The following is a 20,142-nucleotide window of genomic DNA, read 5'->3' as shown; positions in this document are numbered from 1 at the left end:
ATATTATCAATGTATGGTTTCCAAGGAAGATTACCTATTACAAAACACTGTTGGGAAATAGGTATTTGTTACATAAGAATTGTTTTTAATGTTTTTTGGTGCTTTCAAACATCTTTAGCAAAATTCATTTCAATTCCCTCTCCCCCCTCCCCCCCAGAAAACCTAACTTTACTCTGAATTTTTCAGTTTTTGCCTTATAAGAATCTGTATTATGTAATCATTCTCTCAAGGTAATATCATTTTTATCATACCTTTATATAATCACTGATATCAAGATTTAGGAAAAAGCTTTTCTAAAGCGTATTTGCTTCCCTTGAAACTATAGACTCACAGTCTTTAAAGATGGTGCCTAAGCATCTGTATATTTTTTAAACCTCCACAGATTTTTCTGATGGGCAGCCCAGGATTGTAAACTGTAAACCACTTCCCTAAAGGCAGCATTAATGCAAAAATCCCCAGATAGCAATACAGAATATCCCTTAGTACCAAATGTATTGTGTTCATTTCTAAGTTTGGATATAAACTCATCCAATTGTCTTGAGTTCCTTGGTTTGAGCAGCAGGATACCTGTACCCTGAAACTACTTTCAGTTGTACGTCTGACTAATGCATTGAACTGGAATTTAACTTAATTATGAGTGAGGAAAGAAGGTTTATTAAATAATTGGGACAAGCAAAATAGAGGAGAAAATTTGAAATTATTTGACAGACTTTTAGAGCTCCTTGAAATAATAGAAGCCTTGATTAATATGTAAACAGTAAATAGAAAGTATGGTTCAACTGGATCCCATTAATAATTTATGTGAGTAACCCATAAATACATGTTGTAAAAAATTTAAATACACATTAAGTATATGGAATAAAAAAAAAGGTCTACCTTTATTACCCTCCCAAAGGTTACCAGTGTTTGAACTTAATAATATATATTCTTTCATGCTTTTTTCTGTGCACTTAGACCTAAGTGTGAATATGTAAAGGATTTATTTATTTACATATTTGTTTGTAAAGGGTAAATGAGATTATACTAAAATAAGTAGTACCTATTTTTAAGGATAGGTTAAATTTGTGAATGATCATTTCAAATATATGGAATAAAAGAAGACAAAGGCTATTTTTATTTACTGATTCCATATTCTGCCCTAAAGAAAATACTTGTGATATAAGACCATACATAGTTCTTTCTACTTTTTGCTGATGACAGAATATGTGTTAATTATAAGGAAATATTTTTGTGTGTAAATGAAAATTTTATATAGGAATAGAAAGGCCTCCAATCGCTAACACAAGGAGAAGCTTCACCAACAAAATCAGTATTATTACATACACTAGATGCTAGCTATTAAAAGGAATGAGACTGCTCAGTATGTCTTGACTGGAAGAAGTCTCAGATACTAAGAAAAACCAGTACAACACGATTTATATATTACCATTTATGTGAAAATATACAAAATATTTAAATATACAAAAGGATACTCAAGAAACAATATCACTTTTGGGAAGGACAGCTCGGCTAAATAATAGGGAAGGAAAGGAGACATTTATATACACACATAGTACCTTTTGAATTTTATTAATATATTTTACATGTATTAACTTTAAAAATCACTGATGTTTTGAAATTGTCATTAGAAATAATCCATGTTAATTATGTCCGCCTAGTTTAGAGCAGTCTTAACAAAAGCAGTGAATTCTATTCAACTATTTTTTTCAATTTAAGTTAACCTTTAGACCATAATTATCTTGAAGTCCAGTCCTGTATCTGTAATGCTTACCACTCAGTGCGTACATAGTGGCCTACTTTATTGAAAGAATGAGCCAACATGCTACAGAGAAAGAAATAAGACTGAAAAACTACTCTGTTGTATAATTTCATTCATGTTCACCAACAGACTTAATTCATGAGAAGACCTTAACCCAGTGCGTGGCATATTGGGAGCACTCAGTGGTTCAGAGGAGAAAGTAACCATTCTGGGTTGGAAAGAGGAATAGCACCCATCTCACAGTTGTTGTAAGGATAAGTGAGATAATCCATGTAAAGCAAAATACGTGACTGGTCAGAGGCAGAAATGAGCATGGACATTCAAGAGATGAGTGGGAAGAAAAGATGAATGAATACAGGCAGATTCTGAAGAGCTTTCTGTCCCTTCATGGATGAAAAAAGACACAGAGCAAGGCCAGTTAGAGAAGAATTGCCAAGATAGCAGTGTTCAAGAGCTTATGTTTTAACATTTCTATCCTTTTATCTTTTGAAAAATTTATAGTCCACTTAATTCATGTAGGTCTAAATTTGCTGTATGTTTTCTCTATTGACTTGCTCTTGGCTGATTGTTTCCTTGTATTTTGGGTTGTGCGTTGATGTTCAGTGAGGCCGTATCTGAAAATTAGAGATTTAATGTGGCAAATGCAGTTTCTTCTGAACCCTGTACTCAGCACCACCCTCCTTCCTTGCCAATTTATTAGGACACACAATGTGTCCCACACACGGTGGCTGGTCATAATTGGTCTAAGACAATCATGACAGTCCTCTTCCATGTTTTCCCAGGCTCTCTTGCAGTTAGACCATGTGACCCAGTTCTGGCCAACAAATTGAAAGCAAAAGTCAGCTGGGGTATTTCTGGAAAACCCTTGCTTAATAAAAGGAGATACATATATCTGGTACTGCTTCTTGAGGATGTGATTGATGCAACAAGCATTTTGTGCTCATAAGGTGATCATATAATGGAATTGCCAAGAAAGCTACAAGGATGCTAGTGCTGACATCAAACACTGCTCAGCTGCCAGCAGCCACTTCCCTCCAGATTTCTTATGGAAAATCACTATTTGTTTAGTCTACTGTAATTCAAACTGGTTTTCTGTCACTTGCTGCCAAATAACCATGGCTCCTTGTCTGAGGTCTCTCCCACCAAAGGCTTTCTTTCCATTTGCCTTCTGCGAGGCGACCCAAGAATATTAACCGCTTGGAACCACTTTTTGTTTTTCTTAGTTTGCAGATTCCTGGACCTCAAACCCAAACAAAGGTGGTAACATTTTCAGTGGAGTGTGTTTTGTTGTTTTGCTTTCCATCCAGAAACTGGAACCCAGAACAAGAGAGGCTTGTCTATAGAAATTTTCAGTAATATTGACCTTTTCATTAGAGTGATTCTGGCTTTACTTGCAAGTGTTAGTTGCAGCTCCCAGCGTTGTATGTTCCCAAGTATGCATTTCCCATATCGACACAGTTCTTGGCTAATAAAACTGACATCCATCTCTTCTCACAGAGCATAACCTTAGTAATCACTTCATGTTTGCGCATCCGGTTTCCAGTGACCATTTATAAAAAGTACCTTATAAAATTCCAAAGGACTTAAATGCTTTTACTAACTCCTAATTTAGAAAGTCAATTACAAGGAGGATGAAACAAGTTAAACAAGTAGCAGGTATACCCTGGGTAGGTAAACAGCAGTTTTCTATTTCATCTGAAGAATCAATAACCTCCCAGGTTAAGTAGAATATTCAAAGAGATAAGCAGCTGTAAGAACTACACTCTTCATCTTTACATCTTTATAAGGTTTTTCCCTAAATGAGAAAAATAAAATGTAATTACAGGAATGGTATGTATTTTAAAAGTTGACTTTGAAGCCCCATATTTCTCTAATGAACTTGATATAGAATTGATTGATATTAAAAACCCTAATGTGTTTATACCAATGTCTGTAATTTCTCTTAGAAAACTTAAACTATTCTGAGGGGTCCATGATGCACTTTTAGAAGAGCTTACAAACTAAGTTAGGGTGTGTAAGTCTATAAAGAGAATCTGTGTCTAACTTCCTCTTTTGTGGTTATTTACATTCTCACACTATTCCCCAGACCTAAGTCTTTCAGAGTTCAGTAAAAGCTTAATCAGTTATTCGAAGTGAACCAGCAAGCCTTATAACTACCATGTTTCCCCAAAAATAAGACAGGTCTTATATTTATTTTTCCTCAAGAAGACAGTCTAGGGCTTATTTTCAGGGGATGTGTTTTTCTAAGTACAGTACAACAATCTACATTTTTTTCAGATATAGTTAAATCATCTTCTGGAACATCATCATAACTCTCCAAATCCCAAATTCCATCCTGAATTTCTTGCAACTCTATTTCCTTTAGAACCATTGGCCCCAATCTCTCGTGTGGAGAACTAGAGCTCTCATGGGGCAGATGTGAAGGGCTACTCGTCTTCTTTTCTTTAGCGTTCCACAAGGAAATGCATGGGTTGTGCAGATACGCTGCGTAGCCATGCCCATCACTAGGTCTTATTTTCAGGATAGGCCTTATATTGCGCAAATGGTTAGAAATCCTGCTAGGGCTTATTTTATGGGTAGGTCTTATTTTCGGGGAAACATGGTATAGAGAACCTTGAGAGAAACCCTGTACCAGACACTTGTTGAGGACCATTCACTGAATTCATTTGGTCTTTCCTTTTATCCCATCCACTTTTTGGAGGGACCAATTCTGCAAGGGTCCCAACCAGCTACAGACACATCTCTTGCTTCTCTGCCCCTGCTCTGGCTTCTGTTGACTTAGGTGAACCCCTTGGCATACAGCTAAGAAATAATGCTTTTTCTCTATCCTCTCCCCTTTCCCCCAAGGGTTCTTGTTGATGTTTCACCCTCAAGCAGTCCCAAATAAAACATCCATACAGCCGACCAACTCATCTTTAAACTGGCTCCTCCTTCCCAGCTTGCTGCCTCTGTTCCTAGGCCAACCACTTTTCTATCAAGTACTTGCACTAAAAGAGGCCTTTGTATATTAAGGTATGACATTATTTTTTGGTGACTTTCATATATAAATACAGCGTTAAGAAATTGTGAGGTTTTGAAGGTAAGTATACTTGATAACCTGTTTTCAAAACCTTCAATTTTTGGTCTCTTTCCACTCATGGAGACTGACCCATTGCTCTCTGGAGTGTACTTTGTATAGCTCCTTATTCTGCAATAAAAGTTCTTTGTGTTTGGGCGGGAAACTTTGCATTTTCTTCATGTTTCTTTAGACAGCATTTTTTTTTTTTTTTTTGAGAGTCTCACTCTTGTTGCCCTGGCTGGAGTGCCCTGGTGTGAGCCTAGCTCACAGCAACCTTGAACTCTTGGGCTCAAGCAATCCTGCCTCAGCCTCCTTAGTAGCTGGGACTACAGGCATGCACCACCATGCCTGGCTAATTTTTTCTATATATATTTAGTTGTCCAGCTCATTTCTATTTTTAGTAGAGACGGGGTCTCGCTCTTCCTCAGGCTGGTCTCGAACTCCTGAGCTCAAACTATCCACCTGCCTCAGCCTCCCAGAGTGCTAGGATTACAGGCATGAACCACCACACTCAGCCGAGGCAGCATAATTATTATTGAATACTAATAAAAAAACTTACAAGGACCATAACCTGTAAATTATTCTTAGATGCTATGTACATTCCCATTTCATTTAGTGACTGCTAAAAATGGTTGAGAGCACTAGCTATAAAATCACTTAAAGCTAGGTTAAAATCCAAATTTTACCACTTACTAGTTCTCAAACTTTTTAAGCGGGGCCAGTTCACTGTCCCTCAAGACTGTTGGAGGGCTGGACTATAGTTTAAAAAAAACTATGAACAAATTCCTATGCACACTGCACATAACTTATTTTGAAGTAAAAAAAACAAACGAGCAAAAAACACTTGCATGTGGCCCACGGGCTGTAGTTTGAGGACGCCTGCTTTAGGCAAATAATTTGGCATTAGTCTCAGTTTTCATTGTGTCTGTATACCAAGTAGGGAAAATAGTAGTACCTACTCCATAGGTTATGTTATAAATCTCACATGGTTTTCAGTTGCACATAATAGAATTTTCCGGCTAGAAAAATACCATGGATGTTTTTTTGTTTTTTTTTTATTTTTGGAGAGAGAGAGGGTGTGTGTTGCCCAGGCTGGTCTTGAACTCCTGGCCTCAAGAGATCCTCCCATATCAGCCCCCTAGAAGTGCTGGGATTACAGGTATAAGCCAAAGTACCCAATACCATCTTTTACTTTAAAAGTTTATTAAAATTCCCCTTTTTATATGCTGTATTACTTATTTAACCCTGGAACCAAAGAATCACAAGCAGAAGCAAGAGACAAAATTTAATATATGCACACAGTTTTATATATAATGCAGCATCACACCATGTAGGGCATTTACTCTTATACATTCAGATATGTTTGAAACACTTCTTAAGGCTACAAAACAACATAGAAAAATAAACAGGAATATATTCAACACTTACAAAAAGTGATATGATAAAGAATATAAAGTACTATTTTCCTTTCAACACTTCAAAAGATATGTATATATACTTTTTTTTACAAGTAACATCACAAATGATCACATCTTCACATGCTTTAAGTATTATTTGTACTCAGTGTAAGGCTATTATCATTTTTCATACATGAATTTTTTCTAGCTCTCTAACAATGCAATTTTTAATCCATTCAAGTAAATTCAACCCCAAAGTTGCTGCTTCCCAGCATTAAGACATGCACCCACCCCTCTTCTAAAGATTTTTCTAAAACTTATATTTCAGGGGGGAAAATCTTTTTAAAATAAAATCCCAATTAGTGGGAGAGTAAATGGCTGACACTAGTAGCAAAACCTTAGTTCTTTGAAATTGACATACTGGAAGGGAGCCATTAAGATTTTAAACAGAAACAATAGCATTCGGACATAAAATAGGGAGCAAAATACAGTAAACAGAAATAGTGTAGCCAAATCTGCATTCTCTTCAGCTACACTAGAATGGACCTTGCTTAGTACCCTTAAGTGAAAGACAAAAAGTTTACCTCATCTAAAACTGAAGATAATACAAAATGAGGCAAAAATAAATATTGCTAGTTTCTAGGATGGCTGAATGTTTTCTAAACCAGAAATGGTTAGAAGGAACTTTATTGCACCAAGTCAATCAAGCAAGTTTGCAGTTCACAGGCATTTTAACTCAAACTTGAGTCACACAGGAAACAGTACACTTCGAGAATACACAGTCTGCATCAAATAAGCTGCATCGGCATTGTGGTATGGGAAAACCTACTCCTGCCCCAGGTCAAGGCAGGGTCTGAGCTTAGGTCTGCCATGAAAATGAACTTGTGAGTTACCAGGAAACAGCATGAGGACTACACAGATGCCAGCATCCTGCTTCCACAGAGCACACAGGGCAAGAGTTGAAGATTTTTCTGAGAGGAAATGAATTTGTAGAAGAGACAGAAAAGGAAAGGGGTCTGGAATCAAGTTCTGCCAAAGCACCTAACTAAAACAGAAAGAGCAGGTGAGCTTTGGTCAGTCTAAACATTTGTTCTTCAAAATGTGTACGATCATAATATGGTGAAGTTTCATAATTTCCAACTCAAAATACAAATGATTCTCAGTTCTATACTTTTGCTTCTATTCTCTTATATAGAAATGCATCTTATATGTTAACACACAGCTAAAATAAAGGTGAACAAAAGCTTGCTTGGCCTTAAGTTTGACCTCAGCATAAGGCAAAATCCCCTGGACTAATAAACTTAAAAACAAACCTAAAAGAAAAATACAAAACTGACCTTCATGCAAAGTTTGATAATTTTAAAACTATTAAAAGTCAGAGTTCTTTTATTCCAGAGGGTCACTGAGAAAAGTACCATCTGCTAAAATTCTCTTTCAGCACTGTTTCCATCATGTCCTGGAGGTGAGATATGGCAAACAGGAAGCAAATCAGTATTTCCTTCAGGAGCTATAGAGTATTCTGTTACTCAGTTGAGGTAAGACAGTGACAGTGAAGAAATGAATAGTATTCTTTCCTATCCAATTTTTAAACATTTCCAGAAACTGAGATCAAACCCCAGGCAATAAAATGAAGGACACTGGAAACAGCAATTACTTTTGGACTCCTGAGATCAAACTTATATTGAACTTTCAACTCTGGTATTTATATCAAAATGTGATTTTCATAGAAATTATCAGGTAAGCTAATCCTATATAAAAAAGCATGGGCTGAAAGTGGAGGACCATCTGATCGTCTCATTCCATAATTCAGCCATTGATGTTAAGGAAAAAAATGGCTTCAGCGGTACCTTCAACAACTGTTCTACCTTAGAAGGTGACAACAAATTTGTTTCAACAGGTTCTCTCAATTTTTTCTTTTCCACACAACCATCCCAGTCTTTACAAATTTTTACCTAGCACCATCATAATAAAATGTTATCTGTCAAAGTGCTCTCTAAAATCCTATGTTACAAAATATCTAAACGTTAATCACTACTCATCAGCAGTTACACAGACATTAGGTAATTAAAACAGCACAGAGGTAAATAACCATTATTACAGTACAGCGGAGATTCACTGAGCCTTGCTGGCATCCAGACATTCTTACAGGTTATCAGAGAACCCAGAAAACTCATCTGCTTCAGTCTGTCAAATTCAAGTGAATTGTATTTGCTTTTAAAGTAATTTGCTTAGGGGGTTAAAAAAAAAAAAAAAAGAAAGCCACCACATCTGGTTTTGGCTAGGTATATTACACATGGCATGCAAAGAGAAATTCTACTATAATATTTGCATAGCACTCAAACTTCCTGATCAAAAGGTAAATCTCAACATAAAAAAAAAGGGTAGATTTTCACATTGGTATGTACAAAATAAGAAATATAAGCTACAGTTATTTTTACAAAGTAACACAGATGAACGAATACTGTGTTAATTCAGAGAGTACAATCTCCAAATGAGAACAGAGTGCAACATGCAAAGGGAACCTCTAGTGAATACTGCCAAGATTGGAAGGAAGCAGGATCAAAGACATGTTACCTACCCTAAGGGTAACAAGCTATAAAATGCAAAGCAAAACCATTTTCTAGCAGCATCCTCTAGAAAAGAACTAGAAATCACAATCATCTTATTCTTACAATAGTTCCAGCCATGACAAGTTGAACATGCAAATGTAAAGTGATACACATAACCAATGGTGCAAGGAGAGAAACAAAACAGGAACTCTCTGTAGAAACCTGCCCAGCTAAAAATTTTTAACATTTCTTGTCACAAAATATTTAGAATCTGTCAGTGCATTAGTGTTAAAGTGGCATTATAAAAGTCTGCAGTTTTAACAGATGCAGATTATTTTCAAAATGCATAGCATCTACATTTCTTTCGAGTAGGCACCATGATATTTACACCAGTGCTAAGAATTCTTGGTGGAAACAGCCATTTCATTGAATTTCCTACTATTTCTTAACCATCTATATTCTTGTATGCAATTTCAACTTCAACAAATACTCACCAAAATTCAAAAATATACCCTATGAATATTAAAAGAACTATATACAACATTTCTAAGACACAGGTTAATAGGCTGCCTTATGTGTAATATTAAAGAGAAGACATTATTCAAGTTTGACAGATATTGAGATGAAAGGCCTTTGGGTTGGAAGCATTTTAAAAGACAACAGTGTTTTAGGCTGAGAATTGTTTGAGCCCAGTTTATGACTAAGGCATTGCATAATAAAATATACATTTCTATTTGGTGCAATGTTATGTTTTGGAATCTATAGTGTGTCAAATGGTATATTTTCTTGTCACTTTAGTGAACACTATAAAGCACACATTTCCAACATTTGAAGTCAAACTTATATAAGGAAAAAAAAAACCAAACACTAAATCTATAATGTTTTATATTAAGCTGTTTATAAAAAATACTTTAACAAACTTATCTTCTACTTTTTAAGGGGGCAGGCACCTGATAAATAAATCAAACAGATTTTGAATGAAGAAAACTAGCAATGCCAGGAATTCCACCTGCCCCCTTGAACTCATGTCCAGAATCTCTTGTCCAGATTGGGAGTGAAGGTAAAGTGGGGGTGGAGGGGAAATAGTTCCAATTCGGGTTTTTATTTTATGTCTTTTTTTTTTAAAGCGTTCAGAAACATTCCACCTAAGAAAGGGTTTCTGCTTGAAAATACTACAGCAACAATCAAGTGTTTTGTCCCCTATGGCCATCTCCCATCCCTGACCTCCTCCTATCTCCCCTATATGGTCGTCCTCTAGAATTCCGATGGTACTGATAAGCTTCATCCCGGCTTCTGCTTGGCTGCCCTTTCCAGGACTCCTCACCTCTCACGTGCTGATATCCACCCCTACCAGAATAGCCCCAATCACTTTTGTACTTCCTGCCTCCATAAGTCTGATTATAGAACTGCTTGGATCTACCACTTCTCAAAATATTAGACACTTCATTTTCATCTTCTGAACTCTCTTCTTTTGGTCTTTGCACTCTGCTATCCACAGAGTTGGCACCAGGGCTGACCACGTCAGCAGCAGTCTTGGGATCTTTTACTTTTTCCGGTTTTTCTTTCTGACTCTGAATGGTCCTTTTAGGCTCAAGTTCAACAGGCACAGTTTCTCTCTCTCTGTTTAGAAGCTGAGTGGGAAGATGAATCTTTCCCTCTGCAACAGGTGGAATGGCAGTCAATACAAGATCTGCCTTTCGTGTCTGGGATGACTGCTCCGCCCGGCCTTCATGCTTACTACTCATGCTTGCTTCAGGGAGAGAATGTGCACCTTCACCCCTGGCTTCTGGAAACTCATCTGCTGAAACTGAACCACATTCTTTAGACAGATCCAGATTTTCCAGAGGCACATCCAATTCTCCTTTCTCATCAGAGGGGAGGACAATATTCTGCCTCATTACTGGATTTTCTATGAATCCCTGAAAAGGGTACCCATACCAAACATGAGGAAAGAAAGGAGGTGCAATAGGAACTGGGCCTAAGAATGGATTAGGTCCAAAGGACGGTTGTGGGAACATATTTTTGCCACTTAGTGACTCTTCATAATCAGCATGAAGAAGCTGCCCAGGGTTCTCAGATTCAAGATCAGCCTGGTAAGATAATTGTCCATGACTTTCAGACACCTGAGATGGAGGAATAACCAGAGGTGAAGAAAATGTCGGCTGTCCAATCTCCGGCTGTGGCATTTGACCATTAACACTGGCCTCAGTCTGCATAGGAAAGTGGGCATCGGTACAGGTACAATCACTTTCATTCTGAGCAGAAGGAGCTTCTTGGAACCAAGGATTATGAGGGTACACAGGGACAGGGACCTTTGGGTACATCCTGCAGGCTGCCAGGTAGGCCTGGTGCAGAGGATACAGGTAAGAATGTGGGGCCCACATAGGACAACTATATGCCTAAAAGAGACAAAAAACAGTAAAGTAAACAAAATGGGAGGCAAAAGAAAGAGGTGTAGGTAGGCATCTATCTAAAAGTACAGGGCACAAAATAAGTTTCTCATGTCTACAAAGACCATATTATCTACAATCCAAATACCAGATCACTGTGATACCCAACATGAAAAGGAATACAAAATCAGACCATTGCTTTAAGACTCCATTATTTGCTCCAGCCCTGAAGCCAATCCAAAGTCCTGATATAAAGGTTGAGAGTATCTCAATCACTGGCTGTTTAGCTACACCTGCATTCACATTCTGGCTCTACCACTAACTCACAGTGTGACCCCCATGCCAGCCAGATAGCTTGTGTAGACCTATTTTACCAGGAAAACACTGGTATAAGAGTAGATGGTCTCCAACAACAAGACTCCATAATTCTAGGAGCCCCCAGAGCCCTCCAACTGTAAGGATTAAGTTAAACTAATCAGAGAAGGGTAATGTTGAAAATGAAACACTCCAAATCCTTCCTCTAAAAAGTTCAATTAAAAATCAAAATAAATGTGAATAAAATATAACCAACCAATAGGCTAACCAATTTGATAAAGCCAACATTAACTAGGTAGATTAAAAACTAAGCAATGAATGCAAGCAGATGGTAAAATTAATCAAGTCTCCTTTTATGCAACTAACTGGTCAGCAGGCTAGGGTAAGGCACTTCATTTCATATTTTAACCATCTATAACCCACAGAAACTAATCTAGGACAGGAAACAACCTAGCAATGATAAGGACGTAGAGTTCTCCAGCCTCTCTTTCTAAGAATAGCTACTTCTAGGTTGATCACTTCCAAAAGATGTCTGCTGTGCTAGTGAACACCCACACCATCTTACATAGGAGTGCTTTCACATGTTATTTCCTTTGAACCTTTCAACAACTGCGGCAGATAAAGAGTTATTACCCCCATTCCATAAATGAAGAAAGCTAGCCTAACACACTAAATGGCTTGCCCAGGGATATACAGCTAAAGTGAGATGGAGCAAAGTTTCAAACCCAGATTTTCAGTTAATTCCCCAGTGAGAGCATTTCCACTAGGCGACCTAGGGACTCAGCCATTTTTTTATTATATTCACAAGGTTAAACTCATCACCAATTAAGAAAACCAGGCAAAATTAGATCCTCTACCACCAACCACCAAAAACAAACTGTACAGTACTGAAAATGCTGGTTCTTAAGATGATGAGACTTAGTAAACTGTAGGTTACTGACTACAGGAGTTAACACTATTTCAGGAGCAATAATTTAAAACAGCATTAACCTAAAAAAATAAAATAACTTTAAAGTTATAAAATATAAATACCTTCAGACCAAGATTGAAGAAGAATCGCAGAATGTTCTTATCTGAAAATAAAATAATCACTAAAATTATACATTGACGGATTTTGTCATTCTCAATCAAAATATATAGTTCTAATAACAATTTTACCTACTATAATTGTTTTCTCTACACAGATACATACAGATAAAAACTAGGACATAACCAAACAACAGGCTGTCACTATATGGTAATTCCAGATTCAATGTGCTTTGTTGATAGTAACATCTAAATTCCAAAATGGCATAAATTGAGATTTTTATCTTATTAAAACTCAATCTGGGTAAAGGAAATTTAGGTGCTCATTATATTTCTCAGTTTTTCTGTGGGGTATTAAAAATTATGAAACAAAAATGTTTGGAGAGAATGGTAAAATCAACATAAACCTAACTTACTAATAACATATTTAGGATATTAGTATAGACATTCATTTGCCATTAGCCCAGTTACCCACAGATTCAAACATCAAGCTACTGACTAATAAAATAAATCCAGGTAAAGAACACATAGAAGTCACTGCATTCTTTCAGATTTACAAATAGGAAATTTTACAAACTAAATATGGGGGGGGATAAATTCCTTAAAAATAAAGAGGGTAGCAAATTTTCAAAAAATTTTAAACAAAAAAAAATATTAAATATAGCACTATAGTAACAGCCACTATAATATTATATTCACTCTTCTACATGTTTTCATAGATGAAATAATCTGAATAGTTCCAAAATAAGACCAGTGTTGAGAAAACTGAGTAATGTTTAGATATTTAGTCAAATAATTAAGATCTTAATTCAGAATGGTTTCAAGGCTGATTATGAAAAAAATGACACAGGGAGAGTGGCTGTTAAAGCATACAAAAAACATTTTCTAATAAAACCAAGCTGAAAAAGAAGTGAATGATTAATAGCCAAACTTCTATCTTTCCCAAGTCCTTCCTTCAGCTTACTAAAAAAACCAGACCTCTAACTTCTACATCTCTTTATTTCTCACTAAACCTGTTTGTACTTGATAAATAAATCAATTTGAACTTGGAGAAGGATCTCACCTTTAGGCAGGTCCTCTCCAGTCTGACACAGTGAATAAGGTGGTACAATGGCTCGATCTCCCTTTTCATTATAAGGAAACCCAGGATACAGTGGGTCTTGGTAAAGGCTCAACGTCTGAGGCAAAGGCATCAAGGGCTGGTTAACTGCCTGTATTGACACAGGAACTGGAGAGGGTGTTAAATGAGCTTGGGATACAGCAGAATCGGGTCCAGTGGTCAGAGTCTGTGTCACTGACAAAACAGGAATTTGAGCAGGAACACCTACAAAAGAGAGGGAAAGGAATCAAAAACAACAAAAAGATGGAAATAATTCCCTCTACACAAAAAAGTTTACATTAAACTATAAAGTAAAAGAATGCTGCATAACTGACACAGTTGGTAACATGGTGAGTAAACAATCTAAAGTAGTACTTTTTATATCAACCAAGGACCCTCCTGGACACATAGGAAATGAGCCTAGGAAACAAGCTTTGAGTCAATGTCTTCTAATCATAGCTCTTGCAAACACGTGTAAGGCACAGAGCCTGGCAAAGGGGTCAAAAGGGGGCCATAAAGAGCTGACCCACAGGGAAAGCATCAAACTGTGGTGCTGGCTAGTGCAGAGCAACCAGGGCATCCAGAGTGGAGATAACCAGCTCAAACATCATGCTCCTGGGATTATGAGGACATACCTCAGATGAATATTGCCCAAATGAAGTTGGCCATCCCATGCTGGAAACAGAGCAAAGCCAAGAATCATAGAAAGCTCTGTGAGACTCCATACACCTAACCCTGCTCTGAGGTCAAGCTCATGTTCAAGAATCTGAAGTCTCTGACTTGAAAGGATTTTGTTGGTTGGATTTTCTAAATTCTTCTCTAACCTGTTGGTCCAAAAGTTGTAGGTTCACTTGGCCAGGCTGGCACAGTGGCTGGTAAAGAAGGCACCGCAGGAGTCAGATGTACCTCTGGAGGAACTAGAAGGGGAGCTGGACTTGACAAAGACACATGTTCTGCTGGCTTCTTCAAGAAAAGGGGGTTTAGAAAAAGACAAGAGTTCATTTTGCTTAAACACTGTTTTTAATCACCAGATGTATACCTTGAGCTGCCTGCCTTTTATACTTATGCCTTTATAGTTATAAGCGAAGTATAAATGGTCCTTCTAGTCTTAGAAATAAATACCCACACAGAGTAGTTAAGAATATGCAAACAAATTTGATCCTACTATGAGCTGCCTAAGAAAAATCATAACTGCACCCAATTGTGATGCTTGAATAAATTCTTCCACTTTCTATTTTTTTTTTTTTTTTTGAGACAGGGTCTCATTCTGTCACCCAGGCTACAGTACAGTGGCCTCATCATAGCTCTTGCAACCTCAAACTCCTGCGCTCAAGTGATCCTCCTGCCTCAGCCTCCCAGGTAGCCAAGCAGTCCCCAACTTTTTTGGCCCCAGGGACCAGTTTAATGGAAGACAATTTTTAAATAATCATATACACAGCAAAAAAACCCAGGGAAATGGAGCATTCAATATCAAATGCAACAATGTACTTACCTGTTCTGCGGGAGATGGGCACTCTAATTTCTTTGACTTTGATGGTGATGAAACTCTTGCACATTTATCATCACTAATATTCTTTGGAAGCAAAAACAAAAAACATAATTTTGTATTTCAAAGACTCACATTCTGGGATAATTATGGTTTCCTTTTATAATTCGCCCTACCTGCATCTGACAGAATCCTCCCACCAATGAGTATTTTTCCCAATCATATCTGGCCTTCAATGGGTAGGTTAACTTTTGCCTGTACATCTTTATTATCAAACTACTGGGTATAGATTTTACTGAGTGCATAACTTCAAACAGTTATACTCTTCTCCCTTAAAAATATCAATCTACTAGACTGATGGAGAGCATAAGCCACGTTCCAACAAATCAGAAAGGGCATCCTCATGTACCTTGAAGAAATGATTATAATTTGTGAGTGATCTGTCAATCTCCATCATCTTTTCCCTACTTTTCTACTACCATAATATATAGTTATAAAACACTAAAATCATCTCCACTTTCTCCTTCCACTTCTTCCTGTTGTACTATCATGGTGTTAAGGAAAAAGAAAAAAGGCAATTAATGTTTAAAACTTTTACCTCCAATGTGCTTGGCTCAGGTTTTTTATCCAAGTGAGTATGTCCATGGATAGAGTCTACAACAGACCAAAATAAAAAAGGCAGCATCAGCCACCACTCAGGTTTGAAAACAGAACAAAACATGAAGATAGAGAAAGCTAAAGTACTATTTGAACCATATTTAGTCAATGAAAAAAGGCAGTTGTTAGAACGTTTTATATGCTTTTGCTTGAATCAGTGTTCCTCAGCAACAGTCAAAAATGTGACATTAGATAAACTGACATTAAATAAACTTAAAACACTTAAAAAGTGTTCTTTTCCCAATACACAACTTTAAAATAGACAGATCTCTAGCACCTGCTTTCAGTGGTGAAATAACTTACCTTTATCTTTACGTTCTTCTGTATCCATTCTCCGCCTGCTTCCTTTTCTATCATTTACATGTGATGACTTTCTCTGGACGCTTGGGTTGTTACTCTGAGAAGCTGACTGGCTGACTGACGAGCTCTTTAAAATGAACAAAACCCAATATTTTGTGTTAAATATTTATCCACAAATATATGAACAAAAGCTCTGTGATGAAATTTACAGATATTTCTAAAAATCTCAGAATTCATAGCCCTATTACTTTTATACTTCTGAAACTACAAAAGATAGGCTCTAGAGTGCATATATACTCTAGATTAATAGTCTGATTACTGAGTCAAAAGGATAAGGCAATCAAATTTCAGCCTAAATTAGTAGACGATTTCATATCCCTATTTCAGGAAGCCACTCTGACCAAACCCTCACCTTGCAACTTACATTCTTTGCACAAACAATAGCATCTTCTGTACCAACCTTCTAAACAAGCCATTGTAGAGTCAGTCCTTCATGTGTGGGGGGAAAAAACTTAAGTGCAAATTAGCAGATACAGTACACTAGGATTCTTATCATTGAAATGCTACTGACTCTAGCAAATCACTTAAGCTCTGCATGAGATCCTGCCTTCTAATTGGTGAAACAAAGGGAATGGATGAATAAGTCAAGTCTTTAAGCTAAACTATCACTGAATGTACTAGGTTCGTGTTCTAGCACTCCAAATAAATGTTTCACACAGCTGAGAAGGATCTCAGCCCCTCTCTAGAAGGAGTGTTCTAGAAGACAAATATGAGTCATTATCAAATCCAATGTTGGATCAAACTCCTTATTCTAAACATAATGAGTATGAAAACCTCATTTTTAACAAAAAAATTGACAATCAGTCCCCACGTTATATAATTGTACTTTCACAATTCACTAACTGAAAAAAAAAAAGATATGAGTATAAGCTTAAATGATTTGTAGTTATATACAAACATGATGGAAAAATGACATACCTGACATGAGAGATAAATGTACTTAACACACAAACAATACCTATTTACAAATGGATTTGGGTACTTCTTCCAATAATTCCTGAACTCCAACCGCTATGCCAGATTGCACTACTATTCCAGATGAGCTGTTTTCAACTGAGCGCCTCAAACATCTAAGGAATTCCACAGAGACCATAGACAGAACTGAATGTGAGGGCCTTTAATGTTTTATACTGGTACACTGGGTAGTCTCCCCTACATTCCATTTTGTTTGTTTAATCCACTGTTAAGAAAAAGTGTCCAACCACCTTTCTGGATCAAAGGTCATTTGGGTCCAACTTAAAAAGACTTAATAGAGACCATAAGCACAGGGCTCCCAATCATAAGAATGAAATAGTTATGCCTCACCTGTGCCACCAATGAACCCACCTCCCAGAGCACACACTTCATTGTACATGAGAACAGCTTTCCCTTCTGACTCCCCCCAAAGAGTTAAAAAACCTGAAGGTAAAGAACATTTCTTTCATCAGAGAAGCATCCATCACAGCCCTGTGTCTGAGCCAGGGAGCAAGGACAGAGCCATAAGATTACACGTGCTACCACCTCTAACAGCGAACACTCTGAAAGACAGTTCTATGTATCAGATCCTATGTATCAGACAGTTCAATAAGTAGTGAAAAGGGTTCCTGATTTCATAGATGCATCTTATAATGGGTTAACCAAATTGTGATCCTGCATATTACTTTGCTAGCAAATTAAACATATTTTGGTTCAAAAAAAAACCACTAAATACTACAAGTGAGCAAACCAATATAATTGCCTAAACTCTGTCACCAACTTTTTAGTAGTTATCTCTGGACCTCCTATTCCTCATGAAAAATGTGAGTGTGAGAAGGGAGAACTATACCATCTTTAAGGTTCAGTTTAAAAATTATTAGTCTACCATTAAAACTATGGTTTACTATATACAGAAATTGTATTAAGAGACTTCTAAATAACAACTCTTTAAATCTCTTTTTATACATACGGAAAGGGCTGGGAAAGCCTGTTCATCTCTGTTCTGAATCTCATAGAGTAAACGAGATTCTTCTATAGCTTGCTTCTCTCTGCGCTCTTCTGGGGAAAGGCCGAAATAGTTAGATTCTCGACTCATGTGATCAAAATCCTCAACTCTCTCACGATCAGGTTTTCTGTCAAATAAAACATTCTTGTCAGAAAAAGAAAGACAAAAGGTATTGAGTTCCTAAGATAAAATGATCTATTTTGCAATACAAATATTTGACTAATTTAGCTACACTGTGACATTTTAGAACTTTTGGTGACTGGTTAATAAATTTTTAGCAAATGGAAGGTCCTGTAGCATAAGGCTACCTTAAGTCAAGAAAAAACAAACTTATTCCAAGTGATACAGAAATAATTGATGATTTTTTTTTTCCTTTTCATGAGGGAAGAAATGTTAAGCACTGTATATATTTCTTATACCATATTCCAATACTTCCGTAAGAATTCACTCTTACAAGAAAGGGAAAGTTATTAGTTTAGGTCTCAAAAGCATTCTAATTTTCTGTTCTAAGTGAAGAGTAATAGTCAATGAGACACCAAGACCATCCTCCAATTGTTGATGATACCACCAAGGAGACAGCTGAAAAAAGAAAAACTAAAATGTGCCAGGATGAAAACTAACTGTATACATAAGACTGCTGTCACTTCAATATAACTTTGGTCAAAGAAAAATGACAAGAAATTCATGAGTAGAGTTTGGCAGTCTATAATGCAACCCTAATGTTTTTACATGGTTTATAACTATTAAAGGCAATATGAATACTATTTCTATTACATCTAACAGTTTCATAATAGTAGGAAATGGAAATCCAAAACCTATAAGGAAACATATATTGTTTGTCACAGTACAGCGACATCATCCTCCTAAAAAGAATGGGAGGTTCGCTATGATTCAGATTTTTTTTTTACCTCTGAAATAAAGAATAGCCATTTCATGTCCTCGGATAGTCCCACTTACAATCTCACACTCTAATTCCAACAGAACAGATGTCAATCCTGAAGGTACTGGTGAAAAAAACTGGGCCACAAATCTGGACCCTCAAAATCTTAGACCAGTCCTTCTCAAACCCCAGTGGTAAAAGATGCCAAAGAGGACTCAGCAAGCATTAGGAGTCTGGTAAATTAACACCACCTTACCACTGTCTCCTACCATCCAAAAAAATTACCACTACTGTTGGTTTTCATCTTATCCTCACCTACCACGCAGAGAAAACCAACCCCTTTCTATTTTCACCTAGCTGGAAGAGAGATGTTTAGTAATATTATTTCTTGCACATCCACATTAATGAAAACATAGATGGCAACTCTGCTTGGGTTTATTTATTTATTTTTTGGTGATATTTTGTTTTCTCCAAAGGAGAAGAAAATATCAATAAGGAAAATGAAAAAGTGAGAAGTCATGAAGGTCTCATACCCAGCAAGTGGGTTCTATTTTACTCTATAACTTGAAAAATTTAAAACTATTGTGTAAAACATTAGAAATAACTTTAATGGGCTTTAATTAATTGGATTGTTAGCTATAAAATTCTAAACCTCAACTTGGTTTCTTTAAAATCTTACTTTAGATATTCAATAATCAGCAGTTTCTAAATTAGTTTTAATATACTAGTAAAATTCACCCTCACATTTAGTGGCAAAGGCACACTAACCTATGGCTAACTGCAAATACCACAAAGTTCCTATGCGATCAGTCACAATGTCAAACTCTCTAACCCACAGACTTGTCACATACCATCATGCGTTTTTACATAGCAATATATAGCTAACACACATAAAGATTCCAATAAGACAAAGATAATACTTCTCTATAGCACTGAATTAAAAGTACTATTGATATGAAACATCTGAGCATTCTCTCAATTCACAGGAGATTGGAGTCAACACCAGAAACACAAGAGATATAAAGTTAGTTTGTGATAAACAAGTATATGTAAATTAGCAATTTTATAAGTTACCAGAGAATATCCTTGTGTCAAGGAAAAAAAAATGCTGCTTTTCTATTCTATCAAAAAATGAGAATTTTATTAAAGAAACAACTCATTTCTGTCTATGACCTTCCTATAGTTACTTTACATTTTTAGGTTTCC

The 20,142-nt window shown here is 36.6% G+C and overlaps 1 protein-coding gene across 3 annotated transcripts in view; it reads right to left on the bottom strand.

Annotated features, from left to right (window-relative positions):
• Positions 1–554: 554 nt before the first annotated feature.
• The window catches only part of OTUD4 (OTU deubiquitinase 4), a 48,650-nt gene continuing 29,062 nt past the window's right edge, over positions 555–20,142 (bottom strand). For 2 of the 3 annotated variants that reach the window (XM_012783793.3, XM_012783794.3), the window contains exons 14-21: positions 18,021–18,183; positions 16,040–16,163; positions 15,678–15,733; positions 15,086–15,166; positions 14,418–14,556; positions 13,558–13,818; positions 12,501–12,541; positions 555–11,162 (exon numbers count right to left, since the gene is read on the bottom strand). In XM_012783793.3, the coding sequence (XP_012639247.1) occupies positions 9,948–11,162; positions 12,501–12,541; positions 13,558–13,818; positions 14,418–14,556; positions 15,086–15,166; positions 15,678–15,733; positions 16,040–16,163; positions 18,021–18,183 (2,080 nt within the window). In that variant the 3' untranslated portion in view covers positions 555–9,947. The remainder of the gene's footprint in view (positions 11,163–12,500; positions 12,542–13,557; positions 13,819–14,417; positions 14,557–15,085; positions 15,167–15,677; positions 15,734–16,039; positions 16,164–18,020; positions 18,184–20,142) is intronic. The other variant, XM_020280175.2, reaches the window with a different exon arrangement.

Source organism: Microcebus murinus, chromosome 15 (assembly GCF_040939455.1).
Source record: "Microcebus murinus isolate Inina chromosome 15, M.murinus_Inina_mat1.0, whole genome shotgun sequence".
NCBI lineage: Eukaryota > Metazoa > Chordata > Mammalia > Primates > Cheirogaleidae > Microcebus > Microcebus murinus.
The sequence above is the reverse complement of the archived record's forward strand: the minus strand, read 5'-3'. Positions and strand labels throughout refer to the sequence as shown.